Here is an 18,298-nt window from a genome sequence, read left to right as displayed (position 1 = left end):
AATTAAAAAAAATACATTCATTATAGGATTATCCTTAGCAGTTAGGTGGAGTAACTGTGCCCACAATACGTAATCCTTAATAAGTCAATTTCAAAATATGATAATTCCAAGTATCTAGTACCATCTCCTAAAGTTATTAATTGCCTTGCACTTTTTCATTCCTAAACCGCTCCCACGCTAAAAAATAATCCTTTTGACGCGGGGGGGCTTCAAAGACATCTGGACTCAGAACAAGGATTCAAGAGTCACACAAATTATTGCCCAACGCGGAGATCTAACCCATAAAAGCTCACGTATTTACTTTGGCGTATTTTTCTATCCTGCAGACTTCCACAAGTTCAATCATATTACGTAATTATTAAGTAAGCTAGTACAGTCAGTGGTAAGCTAAAAAACAATAGCTATCACTTACCCAATAACAACGATAGTAAAATCCAGCAAGTTCCACCCGTTCCTGAGATACGACCCCGCGTGCATTATGAACCCGTACGCTATGATCTTCATCACGCACTCCCCCGTGAATATTACTAAGAACACATATTCGATCTTTTCCTGGAAGAAAATAAAAATGATTAGCAATTAAATTACAAAGATTCCTACAGTCTAGTTGCTAAAAATGTTCTGAATTTGTTGCTTTATCTTATAAGCTCATTATCTTTTCAACATCGTGGTAGCACTTGTCATCGCCTACTGGTGGGAAAAGAAATTTCTCCTCCCACACTCTCTCCCTCATTATACATATATCTCTTTAGTTTCGTCAATGGATGTCCATTACTTTCGATAATAGACCAGAGGAATTCTCCATTGACGAGGCCCAAAAAGTGCTAGAAGTTTACAAATTCTGCTAAGTGAAACTTGTAAGCAGCTAAATGGAAGAAGAATACTTGTTCTACGTCAAAAGGACTTTCTCAAAGTAAACCATTGAATACTTACAAGAACCCAGTTGGTGTAGTTGGAGTCGCTGGCAGGGTACGGCGTGTACACGGCCAGGGCGATGCAGTTCGCGAAGATAGTCGTCAGGATCATCCATTCGAATGGTCTGGTGTGCGGGTTAAGGAAAATTCCATCTAGACTAGGAGGACTTAAAGATCTGGGACTATAAAATATTTGGTTTCATAAAACATTTTCGATCTGCGAAAAGCGGAGAGGCAACGCAAGATCTTGCCACCTAAAATTCTCGGTCACCGTTTAGGCATAATAGATATGAACTTTTGTAATTTTAATACTCTGGGCATGGACGCAGCTCGAGTATCTACATTAGTATCATTATTTTATACATCTAAATTTCCCCCTTGTCTTTTCCTGGTTTCTACTTTAATTCCAAATGCTACTTAACTTCAGTTGTCTGATTCTAGCTTTTTACTTTTCTCACAAAACTCAAAAGACATTTATCAGCATTTCAAAATATTGATCAACACCAAGTCTTTACAAAACACTCATCTATATACTCCCTGGACCACGTGATACTTAATAGCATTTTGAAATTAGGGCACAGTACAGACATCACTACTGATTAACAGATAGGACTACAAACCCATCAGCGGAACCCACTCGAGACTAGTAACAACAGCTGAACTGTTTCTTAGGAAACTGTTACAACTATACTAAAGATATGAGCCGTGCCAAGTTGAATTTAAATTGCATATTTCAATAGATTGATTTATAAACATCGATTTAGTATTTGCAGTTCGGTTTGGCAAATGCACTGCAATTATCTGTTCAGAGGTTCAGCAAAAGGTTTGGGCTATGACAATAAACTGTTATCATATCTCTATATTATATTTCTGTACTAATATAATAAAGCTAAATTGTTTTGGTTTAGTTGAACGCAATAATTTCTGAAACTACAGTCCCGCTGGCCAAGTAGTATTGCCACAATCAACTACTACAAAGTCTGGTTCAATCCGCCAGTATTTTTTGGAAAATCGTTCATTTATAGAGGATTTCTGTAGGCTGTATACCATCATGTTATAACCAATAATAAGAGGGAAAAAGTCGAGCGAAACTACAGAAACTAGTAAATAACTTAAATCCTTAGGTCGCCGAGGCTTAAACTAAAAAGTTTTATTACATTTAGACACGATTGGCGATCAAAATATTTGAAAAGTTAATAAGGTAATTTAACATGAAATGAACAACTTATAAACAAAACAATAAACGTTGTTATAAAACACTTGTTGCTCATAGAAAATCTATATCAAGTTAATAAATAAATGATGTCGCGTTCGACTTGAACCCACCACCCTTGACATTGCCGGCCAACAGGTCGCTATGCCCCGCTATTCAGAAACACGCACGTTTCTATAATTTCTGTCACTCATTCATACATTCTTGGCGTAGTTTGGCAATTAGCCAATTTTTTATAATATTCCCAGTAATGTAGTACGTGCAATTTTGTAATTAGGCAATTTGATGGAAAATTGATTTTGGGTAAGATTTGCAAGATTTTCAAGACTTAGAAGAAGAAGAATATTTCTTATCGTAAACCTTATTGTTTTGCGTTGCCTTATTGAAATGGCAGTTATGTTTTGCGGGAAGCCTTGTAAAACAAAATTTTTGGGAAAAATGCCCCTTTCGAGTTAAACCCATGTCATAAGGATATCAATAAGCAAAGTATTGTTTACAAATACGACTTTTAAATAAGTTGATATACTCGTATTATTCTACTACTGTAATAAAGGCGAAAGTTCGTAAGTATGGATGTATGGATGTTTGTTACTCTTTCACGTAAAAACTACTGAATGGATTTGAATGAAACTTTACCACAATATAGCTTATACATCAGAATAACACATAGGCTACAATTTTTGAGGTTTCTAATGTGAGGTCGTAAAAAACACATTTTTTGCGCTTACATTGCAAACGCTGACTGAATCCTACAAGATAGATAGAAGGCAGGTATAAATTATAACTTATATCTTCTAACAACGCGGATGAAGTCGCGGGCAACAGCTAGTATCTAATAAGAGTCGTCATAACCCTATAGGAAACTTGCATTCTACTGTACAACATTCTCATAAAGCTCATGGTTTCCAGTAAGAGGACTTTGTTCAATAAAATCCAGTTTATTTCTCCTTCAATAACCGTCGGATATTCAGACTTGGAAGTCATAGTTTCAAAATAGATTGTTACGAGTGAACCAACCACTTCCGCGTGTAATGGTACATTCATTTTATTTTCGTTTTCAAGTGTCGTTGGCTTACATGTTAGATATTTTTGTTTGGAAAGACAGTTTCTTTGTAGTGTATGTTAAGTGGCTTGTTTTAGCATTCCACTGTGTTATTTATCCTTCGTAAATATATGTTTAGAGACATTTATAGTTCTAATAATCGGCCATGTTTTGATTTTTATTAACGCAATGACACTCTTACGATTGAGACGAATCTAACGACACTTTTTAAGCGAGTAACATCTGTTATTAAGTCTAATCTATGTACAGAATATATAATGTAAAAGGACCACATTCATTTATGTAAACTAGCTTTTGATATCGGCTTTGGCTGTTAAGTTTGTAAGTTATCCCTGCAAAAGAGTACTTAGTATATTTTTAGCACTGTAATACACACTATATAGTCAAGCAATCCTGATAAATACTTGTGAGTAAACAGTTGTATCATTTAATTATAACAGAAATAGTAGTAACTCAAGGCGTAGCTACATTCGCATCAAATTTAAACAAAATAGGACCATTATTTGAGCGTGAAAAAGTCTCCAACGCACTCACAAACTACCGCTTTGAAAATATTAATACAGTTCTATTACACAAAGTTCGTGTAATCGTTTACTCTAAATAAAATAAAACACACATCGGTACATCCATATAATATCAAACATACGAGTATTTCAAAGCTGTCTGTCTGTCGATACGCTCAGAGTTATGGCGGACGGTTTCCGCTTAACTTTACGTACTGAGTGACAAAAATATATTCCAGTAATAATTCAATTTTATATTTAAGTGTTAATGTTTTGATTTATGTTCCGTAAAGAATAAAACTGGAGCAGTTTTCAGTTTATGTATTCTCGTGTATTTATATTTAGGTTTCTGGCTCGAAGGACCAGCTTTTGTTACCGTATCGCTGGTCCTTATTAAAAGCAAGCTCTGTGGAGTCTATTATTCCTGATGCTTGCCGGGACACTGGGATTATCTGTAAGAGTTACCAAGGCTGCGGTACACGACAGGGCAAAAGAAGGAACATGGGTGGGTTTTACTCAGTAGGAGTCTGGACACTCCCTTCCGCTCAATGCAAAGTGGAGTCATTTGATGACGATGTCATTCGATGAAAGTCGAGAAAAAAATGGTCCTTATTCTACACTTGTGATAGGAACTGCAAACTTTATTTACATCGTTTGTATTATTCGAAATCAAGTCAATAATTTAAATAATTTTATGTATCTAAGGAACAATTCAGCTTTGATTGTTTATACAGAATACAGTGTCGGCTGTTGCTATGTGTATATTGTACCATCAGTATTTTTGGTGGTGATTTCCAATATTTCCTGGGTCAGTGGTGCTGGCAGCCCGCCAGCGGCTTCCGCCCATTCGTGGCGATATCGATTTTAAATATATCGATCATGCAAATTATTTATATCATAATGTTTTGTCGATGGATAAACTTTTCGCGGTTATATTTTATGTAATACCTCATGCGTGTTAAATTAGTTTTATAACTGTTTTCGTTATTTGATTTGGCTAAACAAATTAGTTTTGTTTATTGGAATGAAGTTAATGATAATTTAATTATCGTTCGAATGTAGTTGGTTTTGGTTTTTGGTCCTTATCGTCGCAAATTTTTAAAAATATTGTCTCATGAAAATATGACAATACTTGACAATTTTGTCATAATCGTAGCATCTTGTACTAGTCATTAGTTAGCTAACTGTTTTTGTGTTCTTTATTAATCATCGTTCATTATGTATCTCTATTAAATCAGATTGATACATACACATAACAAATATTTTATTATTTCGTGATACGATAGTATATTCAACTGTGAACTTTTATGAATTCCCAAAATCATTTGATTATTGTTCGGTCCCACCTAAGTCCTCACAAATTACTTTCCATGTTACCTGTCCATATAACTTCTATAATATTCAATAACAGTCTGGCGGCCTCTTGAGGCCAAACCGGCAGAATTTACGATACAATTTGTTTTTCATGGCTGTGTCTTCATGTTTACACATTTCGAACTTGTATTACATGGTAATAAAGGTATTGATTTGCTATAACAGTATCTGATCTATACTAATAATAGAAAGGTGAAAAGTTTGTGTGTTTGTCTGAAAGCTTTAATCTGAGGAAATCGAACTACGGGTCCGATTTGTAACATTATTTCGGTTTAAGATCGCCTGTTAATTGAGGAAGATTATATACAATATCATCACGCTACAAATAATAGGAGCAGAGTAGAAAAGAAATATGTTACGAAAACGGTAAGAAGTGTGCACTCAAAGACCACAAAGCCAATTAAAAAAGTCACATTAATCATATCAAATCAATATCATCTTCAGAAGAAGTCGCACAAAAGCTTGTTTGGTATTCTTTAAACTCAATTGATTTTGAGCTCATTACACCTAAATCTAAGGCAAACATTTCAAAAAACAGGTAAACAAATAGTTTCTACCACCAATTACGTATAAAAACAAAACCCAAAGTGTTGTTCAGGCTTGAGATATTATCAAAGGATACTTCCACTCGACGATGTCGATGCAAACTTTCCGCAGAGGGTTCTTAAGAGTCAAACAAAACAGGGCCCTCTTCGGCCTCTCCTGCTGAACTTTGGGCCCTCTCCGCGGGGGCTTGCGGGGGGCAACTGGCACCTGTGGGGGCAACACTTTTTAATCATGCTCCTACATTATAATTTTATGTTCGGGGATATCTGATCCGTGTTCAAGAGGTCCGGTGTTTTCTTTGTAAATGTAACTTCGGTTATGAATTATTTAGATTTTTCCCGAAGTTTAGTCTTATAATTGTTACAAACGACTTTAGACATATTACGTCGTATCTTGGAGTGTGAAAATTTTATTTAAAGCTGACATTCAATCATTACTGTATGACATTCACTGGTTTTAATTAGAATTGTTGCTAAGACTTTTCAAAAAGCGGCAGTGTTAATAGTTTTGCCTGTGTGTGTGTAAAAATGGCATTCCTATTCCACAGAACACATTTGAGTTGCCACTTCAATGCATCACATGCACAAAGACACCCAAATATCTCACAATCAATTATCGATTACATAAGTGCTTTCCTTGCGGGGTTATAACCCGCGACACGTCACGCACTGTGTCACTGGCGAAACGTCACACACACACCATTCTTCTATCCCATTGAATTTTGTCAGTTTTTCAAGACCTGAAGATCTATCGCCATGTATTAAAGTAATATCATTGAACCTAAGCGAGAGTGACAGCGCACTACACTGGTAGACCCTGTGCCTTGGAAACAGGATAGTACGTTTGACTGTTTTACCTGTACTAAGGGTCCGGTGGCATCGGGTGCGAGCGCGGGCGGTGGCGTTGTGGGGGTGGTGGCCGGGGCCGCGAGCGCCGGCTCCTCGCCCCCCCCATCTACGACGCTCATCTTGTCCTGGAACAATGAGGACACTTGCTTCAAGCCTGGTTGAGGATGTTTTTTTATTATTTTGAGTGACCTTTGATCGTTTCCAGATAAGGCTCTGAATGTGGGCTTATTAGGACCGTACACTAAGGGTAAAATTAGAAATCCTACTTCTAAGGCTTCGGTGTTTGGCCGTCAGTCACCAGGCTAAACTGCATGAACTATGTAAATATAAAATAGCTAGAAATAGATAGACACGTTTCCAGGTTATTTATTTCTGATGCAGCTATAAAATGAGTAATAAAAATCAAAATCTAGGTTAAGCAGCAGCTGTTACGGTTGTAAATTTGATTTGATTTTTTTAACCCTTAGTATCACGAGTCCGATTCTCACGTGACTGCTTCTTTTGTAAAGTTGATAGCAAAACAAAAATTTTCAATCACCGATGTAAGGGATTCTCGGTACCCCTAAAATTAAAACCAACACTCCTAAAAATAATCCAAGAATCAAAAATAAAGTAACTCGAGATCACTGAACAAAGTCTTTAATCAAAGATTTCTGAATAAACGTCCTCCGTTCGCTTCCGTGAAGCAATTTATTTGTTAATACTATGATTCAACGAAACATCGATGATTACATCTCGAAGTAATGTTTTGTTGATAACAATCGTATAAAACAACTCATTTTTGTTTCTTCACGATGTATTGAAGTGTGATTCTTAAAAAATGTTCATGAGAAATTGATGTATTCAATAAATAATTAGACTGAAGTTTCTTTTCACAACGTAAGAATAATAGTTTCTCGTTATTAACAATTTATGGGCTAAAGAGCAGGTTTTTTTTGAGTTAACATTATCTATTTTTTTTTCTTGCAAACTTCTTTGTCCGTCCGTCGGTCGCCTGGCTGTATCTTCTGAACCGAAGCTAGACAGTTAAATTTTTAGAGATGATGTATTGGTGTTGCCCTATACTAACACCAAAAATAAAGGTTGAGGGTAAACCAGGTTGTCACGGTTTTATATTTGAAATTTTGAATTTCACAGATTTATTTGTTAGGTACTCAACCGATTTGTTTTTCGGACGGAACTTTCAGTGTGCAAAATACACTCGCGATTGACCAATAAAAACTCTTGTTAATAATGTATTTGCACGTCTATTAGTAAATTATAACGGGGACTATATTGGTTACTAGTTCTACAGCAATAATTAAAATACCTAATTTATAAACAACTAATGAACTCATATTAAGAACTATAGCTATCCTATTCCATACATGGTTTAATAAGGACCAAGCTTCCACAAGGAACATCATTAATTTACGTAACGAGAACATGGCTAACGTAACTTCCTCATATCTCAGCTGTGTCAGCTATTCGCCTTAAATGAGGTTCAACTTAGTACGCTTGGAGATTTTGTCCCGAACGTAATTTGTTCTACAAATACGAGACTACTGTCCCAAGATAATTATATTTTTAATGCTTGGCTTGTAGTTAAATGAATAATAATTTAATTTATATTTTTCTTTTTTTCGCAAACGTAAATTGATTAAATAAAAGCGAATGAAACTTAAGCGTGACGTCACTTCTGTTATCGGGAGACGGAAATCTCTAAAAAAATTGGACCAGCAATATACATATGTAGGGTTTGAAGAAATAACATTGTAACAAGAAACACACACCCTCAAATTTTCAACATTCAATTATTAGTGTGATGCCGATAATTTTGCACTTGCGGTTATCATATTTAAATACTTGGCTAAAAAAAATACGTTATCCTTAATCCCCAACAGAAAAGTTTTCATCAAAAATGCGAAACAAGTCTACCACCAGCTTTCTATATAAAATACCATTCGTAATTTAGTCCATAACATGTTTATAATGCCAATTGAACAGCTTAAACGATCGTCGTCAAATCTCATAAAACTGAAAAACAATCAATTGATTAAACATTTACGAGTCGACAGGTGGTCTCCGTGGTATATGACTCAATACACATTGAATCACTCTCAAATACATTGGCACTGGTTGTGTGTAGTATATAATGAGACCACGACCACGCAAATTGCGATGTTTCATTGTTTTTGCTGCAAATAGCAAACCTATTTGTGGAAAAACAAGCGATTGTGCATTCAAACTCTTAACTAGCTAAACGGTGAGTGACGTGTCGCAGGTTCGATCCCCGCCTAGGACAGGCGCTTGTGGGATCCCATATGCTCGTCCAGAGTCTGGGTGGTTTTGTGCACGTGACTTAAATGTTTGTGAAACCTCCCGCAACATAAAGATTAAATTCCATAGTTCCTAATCCTAACTTGACATGGGAGTCACTTTTTTTGTAGTTGTATAGTTAAAATAAAATAAATAAAAATTGAACATAATTGGGCATAACACAATAAATCTAGTTATTCTGTCAGATAAATTAAAAAAATAATGGATACGGCTTTTTATTCGCATCAAAGATGGTAAAACATAAGTGAGGGCTAGTCACATCACTCGTCGGTAAAAGCGCATTGAAAGTGACGTCACACGAGATTTCAACTTACATACTAACATTATTTTTTGTTTTCCGCGATTAAAGAAAAAATACGACGACACCTCACCTAATACTCAAATAAACATAACTAGATAAATAGGTCAACAAAAAATATGTTAATTTCAAACATCAAAGCAAAGAAACAACATTACTGGTCATAAGATCACTTTCCTAACTATATCTGAATTAATTAAAGTATTTTCTAACCTATTAAAATGTATTTCGCTTTGATAACTAGAAGGAAGAAGTGATTGACGTTCCAATAACACTTTCCTGTTTCGATGAACATCAATGACTGTTAGCTGCGCTTGCGCATGGCATGTCACGTTAATCATGTCTTGAGGTCAAATTATATTTGCCAGATATAAAGGTTTGGATTTTGCTGATGTTTTATGAAAGGTGAAATTTATTGGATGCACATTATAACAAATTATCATCATAATTATGATATCAACCTATTTTCTTTAATAGCTAGAGTCCAAGCTCTTAAAAATACACAAAATCGCATTTCCTTATACGCTCTTATCCCTTGATAGAATTGTCTGAACTAAAAGAAAACAAGTTAAAGACCAACTTCAATAAGTTGGATTTGAACTTAATTAGCAAACAATATGGTGTTTTTCTATGTTTAGGGGCAACATAAATACATAATTTATAAAATAATTAACGAGAGGATGGACCGCGGAGCTTATTAGTACTGGGGGTTTGTTTCTACAATTTATAATATGAATACAATTATCCATCCAAACTTTTTAATTTGGGCGTAATATAAGTAAAGACGAGACTGGATGATATTTTCAAAAAATTCCCACTGAAAAATTAAAACTCCTTTTCCCTCCCAAAATTCATTCTACAAAAAAGAAGAAACGAAAAATTTGAATAAGTCGAAAAATTTTCCCGTCTAAAATGGTGTGGTGGCGTTAAATAGGCCACCTCAGTTCCCGAGGGTGCAGTGAGCGGTGATCGAGGACTTTGGTATAGATGAGAGGTGTAATCCCAGGCCGCTCTAGTTCCGTCAGTCAAGAACAGTTCTAAACTATGGATCTATTGTATAAGCTATTGGCAGGAAAATTTTGCTATGTTGGGACCAGTTGGATCGGTTTTTGATGTAATATTCTGGACTGGAGTAAAATGTAATAATTATTATTATTGGGAATCTAAAACGTGTCTGAAATCCCTGTTTCCTCTCCACGCGCCTTTTATTAAATACCAAGAAAAGGGAGATACTATCGCTACTCAAAAATGAAATGAAAAATCTATTTAGCAGCACGCCTTAAACCTTAAAGAATCATTTTCGTATATCCTATCCTATACTCTACACCGCTTCCCAAACACTCGGGTTGTTAAGAAGAAACAGCGCAACAAACTCCACAGCATATCACGTCGTCATATACAAATGTTTACAAGGACTTAAAAGAAACTATAATAATAAATAAATAATAATAAATGCGGACAACATCACATACATTGTTCTGAACCCAAAGTAAGTTGCTAAAGCACTTGTGTTATGGAATTCAGATACAACGAAGGTACCACAAACACCCAGACCCGAGACAATGTAGAAATGTGAATTTTTACATTGACCCGACCGGGGATCGAACCCGGGACCTCAGAGCTAGCGACACCTTGAAACCGGTGCGTACGCCACTCGACCACGGAGGTCGTCGACTAACTATGATTCCTTGAGTTTTTCCAGACATCCAGTCCCAGTTAGTTGTTACCAAATTATATTTTTCCTACACCTATACTACCTACTGCATTTAATGACGTAAATTTCTAATTGACACCTACACATAATACTTCATATATCTCTCATTCAACTCACAACCGTCGTAAGTATTTTTCAAAACCCACGTAACGACTCTCATTGTACTAAACACCGATAAATTACGTTTTCAATTACACATTACATCATTAGTTTAAAAAGTCTGTCTAAACTTCAATCAATTGTAAAACGTTACTAAAAACTCACTGATTTAGAATTTCTAGTTTTCTGAGAAAACCTAAAGCCATGCCAAGTTAGCGAATCCTAGGAAACCTAAACCGATGGTATTGCCGTTAGCGAACAGATGTTGCATAGTGCTGTCATTGATGACCTCGATCCCGGGATTTATGGGCCGGGATTAAGCGTTTTATTATGATGTAACTAATGTTTGTTCAGATTTTGGTTATGTTAGTTTTTGTCTTTCTGCTATTAAGCCTTTTTTTTTGTTTATTTATCAATGTATTAATTTTGCTAAGCATTGCCTAATGAATTTAGCTACTTATTTGGTTAGTTTATTCTTATATTTGAATATTTAAAATTTATTAGTAAGATATCAATTACTATGAAAATAGAAATATCAATATTCTACGACATTTTAGCTCATGAACTCATCATACATCACCACGCTCTGTCGGACCATGTCAATTCCGCTGTATAACAACAACTTTGCCGACATATTAACGATATGTGCCATGTCTTAAAAAAACTAGGTTATTTCAAAATACCAACGCTAAGTTATGCATGCGTGATTGACCTGATGACAACCCTGTCATCGGTTTACAAATAACCATTAATTGCCGCTAAAAATTTTAAAAAGAAATCCCGTCTCTTCGCCTTGTAAAATTAATACGTCAACGCCTAATTCCCGGTGTCCGGGACTTCCTGCCGAGGGGCAGCACTAGTCGGTCCCATCATTTATATTTAATAGTGCAGACGCCCTTCGTGTCTAAATGTATTTATTTTTATAATTTGATCGAATTTCTTGATGAACGAATTATTTGTTATACTGCATGTAATAATGTTTACTTTAACACGTAGTATTATGATAACGGAATATGAGCAGGATGGTTGTTGTAAACAGATAGCGATAGGTAAACTACTCGCACATTTTTGATAGTTTAATATGTTTTAGAAGTCCGTAGCGAGAAGAAAATTAAACAGATGTTTTATTGTTCGAATTGAGTCATTATAAGACAATGCATGATATCTGTTGCGGTTTCTACAAAATACTTATAAACGGAAAGCTGACTGTAATTTTGCGATAGCCAACGCTTTTGAAACAATGATTTTGTTTTGGATTGGGAAAAATGCCTGGCATACATACAGAAAAGATGGGAAAGGGTAAAATAAGATCTGTGTAATGTTTTACGGTGTTAACTCATTTTTTTTTGTATTTCTCCTGATGAGTCGCTGCACTGGTCAACTGGAAAAAATAATCTTAAAGTCATAAGCACTACCATGGTACCGATATTACACGATAAAGTTGCGTCCTTTATAAAATTGCTTAGGTAAATAAAAAAAAATGATAGTTCAACTCAAGTTGATCCTCATGCATTCCCTTGTTATATAAAACCGTAGAGTTTGTTATGTATATCATTGTTTTACGTAAGACATAGGACATTACCGGTAACTCTGGTAGTATTGATCTTGCAAACGGCCGCTTTCCCGGTAAGATCGATACGTGAGGTTAATTTAAAAATCAAATGACTCCGTGACGTCATTCGGACAGAAATAGTTGGAAGTTCGCTATTCACTTGTTCTTTTATGACGTCATGAATGATACAGTACTCTACAATTTATATAATAAGGTTAGATTTCTGAAGCAATATTTTTTTAATAGGAAGAGTTTTTAACACATAGGTTTCATGTGAACAAAGGCAAATTTAACTATAATTCTAGTCTGCTCTGACTTCGAAATAAAACAGATATAACACCCAAACACCCTTCTTAGAATAATTCTACGCTTATCGAACCAATACTTAATTGCCAAATACCTATTTTTCGTTAATAACAAATACCGAATCTCGCGAAAACGAACGGGCAAAACGGCAAAGCGTTTTTTTAACATAAATTTACTCCTTAAATATGACATTAATTAAGGTTTTGTCAGAAATATTTGGAATGAACCTCAATTTGTCAATTGACGAACATAAATAATAGTCAATGATTTGTTAAATATCATTTTAAGAACTGATTGTTTGTAAACGTTGTGGTCAACCAGTGGCAGATGTGGTTATTTGATTTGACACCATATTGATCAGCCTTCTATGATATGTTGGAGAGGTTCGTATAAGTATTGCATTTCCTCGAAAGGCAAGTTATGGCTTTGGAACTGTAATTGTTTTCATTGTTTTATAAGAAGACTTCGAAGTAAGTACATATAGATATTCTCTTTTTATTGTACAGAGTTACCTACAGAGTGTACCTACAGAGTCTTATAGCTGGGCAAAGGTCACTCCCAAATTCTTCTTAGATTCTTTATCCTGTGCTACCTCTAGTCACCCCACGCAGTCCTGCCATCACTTCTTAGACCGACCGCAGCAACGCGTCGCCGACATTAGTAATCCCCGTTTTGGGACGCATGTGAGAAATTTACATTTTTTATATTGCTTGATTAATAATAGTTTCGCCTAATTATCATATTATATGGGTTAATTATATAGTAATACAAGATTTCGCATGGCGGAGTGGTTATGTTCAAAAACACAGAGCACATCGAGTCTCGGTTTCGATTCCCGCGTAGGACAAGCATTTGTGTGATCAATGAATGCTTTTATGAGTTTGAGTGTCGTTGTGCAAGTGATTTGTATGTTTGTGTATACAGGGATACAAGAATTTAATTTCTTACAGCGTGAGTCGTTATTTAAACAAAACAAAATAAGATAGTTAACGCTAGTCGGTTTTGCTGTACACATTACACAGCACATATTTTGCAACCCATTCTCATTCACAAAATTCAGCTTTTCTAATTATCGCGCCCCTAAAAACGAGGCAGCCATCAAAACTCACATAAAACAACGAATAAAACATCTGAAACGGAACAATTATGTTTTGCAGCTTGTTAATTATGCACGCAGTTAAATGAGAATGATTTCGAAACAAAATTAACTGCTGAAAATGATCTGAAAATGCGTTCTGTTCTAACCAAATAAACCGAGACTAAAAAGATACTGTAAGTCATTACAATTACGTTCTATTTCAAATTATAGGGGTGTATTGAAATGTTTTTTTTTAATAGAAATAGAGCTAAGTTATTTAATAATTATGTCATGAGGGGTTTCACAAAAATTCATGTTATATGCACAACAAAAACATCCCCAGAGTCAGAACAATAAAATTATTCGGTTAATCACACAATTCTTTTTCAAGGTTTGATCTGATATTAAAGCTGTGGGTTCCGCATTTATAGTTTAAATCTATTCTACTAGTCCTTAACACCACTTTTTACGTTAAGTGGTTTGTCCTTGAAAGAGTGACATACAGACAAAGTTATTCCTCACTTATAGCAGAAGTTTCATTACAATGTAACAATTTAACAGCTCTATTCGCTACCGACAATTTTCATTGCGACGTGTTTATGGTGTCATATCCAAAGGGTATGAACAGAGCATCGGCCATTGTAACAAAGATGAGTCTATGAGTACTCAACTTCAACTGTCTAGCTATCACGATTCAGGAGATACAGCCAGTCGACAGACGGACTGACGGAGCCTTAGAAAAAGAATTTCGTTTTTAAACCTTGGGTACTGAACCCCAAAAAAGTAGGGATAGCTACTAATAACTAGGTAAGTAATAGTAATAATATAATACTTAATGAAAAATTTTGTCATTCAATTTCAATACGTAACACAAAACAAATAATGTCGTATTTTGATTGTTTTCGGAAATATTCGGGAGTCATGTTCATTGAGCAATACTCACGACGTTGTTTCTTCACGAATCATTCCGGAATCTGGCGAGCGTTTCCGATTAGCGTGATTCATAGGCTTGAGTCATAAGCGGTAGCGGGTAGCTAATGTAATAGAGCACAAACTCTTGTCTTTCGGGGGTTTCGAATCAAGGTTATCCGTGCATTAATTATATTCTTGTTGCCACCTGTTTTTTCGAGAGTTTCTTGGTTAGTCTGTATTATAATAAGTAAGTGCCTTTTATTTATATTATCATTGCATGGTCTTTTTGCGTGTCGCGACCAACTTAGCTGGTTAAATAGAAAAAACAAGATATAATGAATGTCAACTGACAAAATCTCAATATTATGTAAAAAGTTATCATATCGTTCATAGGTGAAACGGTTACTTAATTCTTAAAGAAATGTTTTTACCTTCTCATTTCAAAAAAAAATAAAAGTATCCTCGCTTCCGCTTATAACAGAGCCACAACCCACACGTACATAATTACATATTTGAAGAAGTCCGCGCGCCACCGGAGTGTCGCACGACACGTACGACCGACACGACCGACACGACACGTACGACCAACACGATCGACACACGCCCCATGAATATTACCTGATACAACGGCCACTGATTGCTTCGTGAGTAACACGTTAGGTTATTTGGTGACAATAGTCAGTTACTGAAATCTTTCATGTGGGTATAAATAGATGGTGTTTTCATCGTAGAATTGTGTAGGTAAACTAGCTTTTCGCTCGCGTCGAGGTCGGTTATATCGTGTTTCCAAGAGAACTCTTCAGAAGTCCAGGATAAAAACTATCCTATGTTCTTTCTCAAGGTCAACTTTATCTCTGTACCAAATTTAATTAAAATCCGTTCAGTGGTTTAGACGTGAAAGCGCAACAGACAGACAGACAGAGTTACTTTCGCATTTATAATATTAGTAGGGAAGTAGGGATCATACCTACTGCAGACCAGGTTCGTCGTCTTTAGGATCCTGCCGCAAGAGAGCGTTGCGTTGTTTTCCATTCATTTTTCGATGAAGTGTGTGAAAACTGTTATAATGAGCCAATGCATTGCATTAATTAGGCAGCAGCCTTATATGAATGTAGGTAATCATCATAGTCTTATTTTGTTATCAAAGACAAAATTTTGGATAAAATTTTGTTACCGTTACGCCTAAGGAAAACAGCATATAAAACACGAACGCTAACGAGATGATATGTTGTCATTATTTGCAAAAAAATATAGTTACCGCGAATGAAAACATTTTTTATTATTATATTTAACGACAAGCAAGTTACTTCTGAATAAATATCTTTAAACGAAGTACTGTTGACAGTCACGGACCAATAAGCATAAACTTAAACTGCAATAATCATAAACTCAAATAACTGTCAGAATAATGCTTGCCACAGCTCAAAACACGTAAACTCCCTTGTCAAATGTCAAACGTCACTTTTACGCGGCAAACGACGCCATTTTTAATCAAATATTTTACAGAAATGTTACGTATTTATTTGATAAAGTACTCAATTTGTAAGGGTTGTAGCTTTTATATTATTATTTTTAAAATTATTAGCGTTGAATTAACATATCAGTAATTAACAAAAGAGTTTTATATAGTATACAGCACGCAAAAGGGTGTTAAGTCAATAGTAATTAGCATCAAGAAAAAATACCTCTAGGCACGTTTTATATGTTTAAAAAATGTTCGGCAAACGCTTTTAAAAAGCTTTTTTATAGGTTATTAATGGTGGATAAATAAAATAAAAAGTCAATCAATTTCAATCAGTGTTCAGAAAGGGGATTTTGAAATTGTTTTTGTTGGGATTTGTAATTTCAGTCACGTTGTTATAAAAATATTGAACGTCAATATTTACCGTTCAATTTCCTTACTCTAAGGCAACAAAGAGTGCGATTTTGTTTTAACATCACTCTTGTGAGATTAAATGATGGATTTTGATGCTTCAGGTGCTCTCAAGATCAGTGGAAAAATATCCCGTCAAGTGCGAGTCAGCCTTGCGATACTGAGGGATCCGTACAATTAAGCTAAAGTTAAACAAATCGGGTAGGTGACAAATAAAAGATCGGACAGACGGATAGATGGCTAGACGGAAAGACAGCAGTGCCTCAGTAATAGAGTTCTGTTTAGGTATGGACTCCGAGAAACGACGAAAGAAGGTTTTAGGTCTTAGCTGTGTTTTAATTTTATTTGCAACTAGCTGTTACAAACATCTATACATTTCAACTTTTGCGTTTATAATATTTGTAAGATTCATGTACAAATAGAAAAAAATCAACATTCTTAAACTGCTTGCTTGACGTAACTTTTTAGAACATTTTTCATCGACGTCGCCGTGTCACGGTAATTACCTCATTAGGCAACATCAATCTGCCTTATCCAAGCTTTAGGTATCAATATGTTTACCTCAACGTTTCTCGATAGCAGGAGATAAATTCAATCTCAAACTTTATGTTAAACACGTGCAAAATGGATGGGGGTAAGCACATGCAATTGAAGGTTATGATCAAATTGATATTAGTCGTAAAGATAGTTCTTGAGAGTCAGATGGGATAACGATGTATAAGAGTTTAATCGATAAATATAAAAATATCTTTTTCAAGTATGTGTGAATAATAGTCGACACAAGTATTAAACCAACTCTCTGTTTGAGAATCGAACGATTTTGACGATATAAACTTTAGTGTTTGTTTATTTATTTTTTATACTATGGAAGACTTACAGCTTAAAATATAAAACTTAATAAATCAACAACTATAATTGACAAAGAGCCAATTACAAGTCTTCACGTGTAGAATTATTCTAAATTTTGAGATGAGAGCCCAAAAACAGTAACACAACTTGTTAATTAACAGGTTACATACGAAGGTTAATGAATAATGAAAAAACTTAAGGCTTAATAAAGGAAGAAAAAGAAAATCCAAAAGGGGAAAATAATTAAAACAATACAGAGGTTATTCTTTGAAAAATTGTAGGCTCAGACACCGTCTGGCTGACGACACACTGGTCGTAAAACGATCTAAATCGTACTACTTACATACTTGGTTAAACTGAACTTTGAACTAACTTAAGCGTTATAATAAAAATAAAACCAGATGCATTTTTTTTATCAAAGCATTTTTTTTGAGATTAGCAAGAATTCCAAATGTAGTGGAAACCTTAATAGATAAATAGCTTGTCGTACTTTCTATGAAGGCGACAAAACTATTCCTATGCTTTGTCATTAAGCATTTCCCTACGTTTAGCCATTATAGTCCAAACTAAAGGTGACTATAACCTTTCTCAACGAGAACATCACGCAAAAACACAAAAAAAAGAAAGTCACTGAAATAATATTATTCATAAAGTCAGTCTTCTGGGCGATTAGTTGAGTAAAGTACGTAACGTCACACCCACCGGGCCGAGACTCCTACCACGAGAATATAAAACAAAACTTTTTGGAACGTACAAGCGAGATGTCAATATACACACTGTAAAGCGTCGTCTCCTTTCCACACTTGTAACAAAATTATTAGTTCCCTGTTCGAAGTT

General features: G+C 35.1%; 1 protein-coding gene across 7 annotated transcripts in view; it reads right to left on the bottom strand.

The window, feature by feature from the left end:
* LOC113497967 (muscle calcium channel subunit alpha-1-like) overlaps positions 1-18,298 on the bottom strand; it is a 68,728-nt gene that overhangs the window by 22,539 nt on the left and 27,891 nt on the right. For all 7 annotated transcript variants that reach the window (XM_026877817.1, XM_026877819.1, XM_026877818.1 and 4 more), the window contains exons 3-6: positions 6,470-6,586; positions 5,690-5,820; positions 934-1,039; positions 413-552 (exon numbers count right to left, since the gene is read on the bottom strand). In XM_026877817.1, the coding sequence (XP_026733618.1) occupies positions 413-552; positions 934-1,039; positions 5,690-5,820; positions 6,470-6,580 (488 nt within the window). In that variant the 5' untranslated portion in view covers positions 6,581-6,586. The remainder of the gene's footprint in view (positions 1-412; positions 553-933; positions 1,040-5,689; positions 5,821-6,469; positions 6,587-18,298) is intronic.

This window comes from Trichoplusia ni, chromosome 10 (assembly GCF_003590095.1).
Source record: "Trichoplusia ni isolate ovarian cell line Hi5 chromosome 10, tn1, whole genome shotgun sequence".
Classification (NCBI taxonomy): Eukaryota; Metazoa; Arthropoda; class Insecta; order Lepidoptera; family Noctuidae; genus Trichoplusia; species Trichoplusia ni.
The sequence above is the reverse complement of the archived record's forward strand: the minus strand, read 5'-3'. Positions and strand labels throughout refer to the sequence as shown.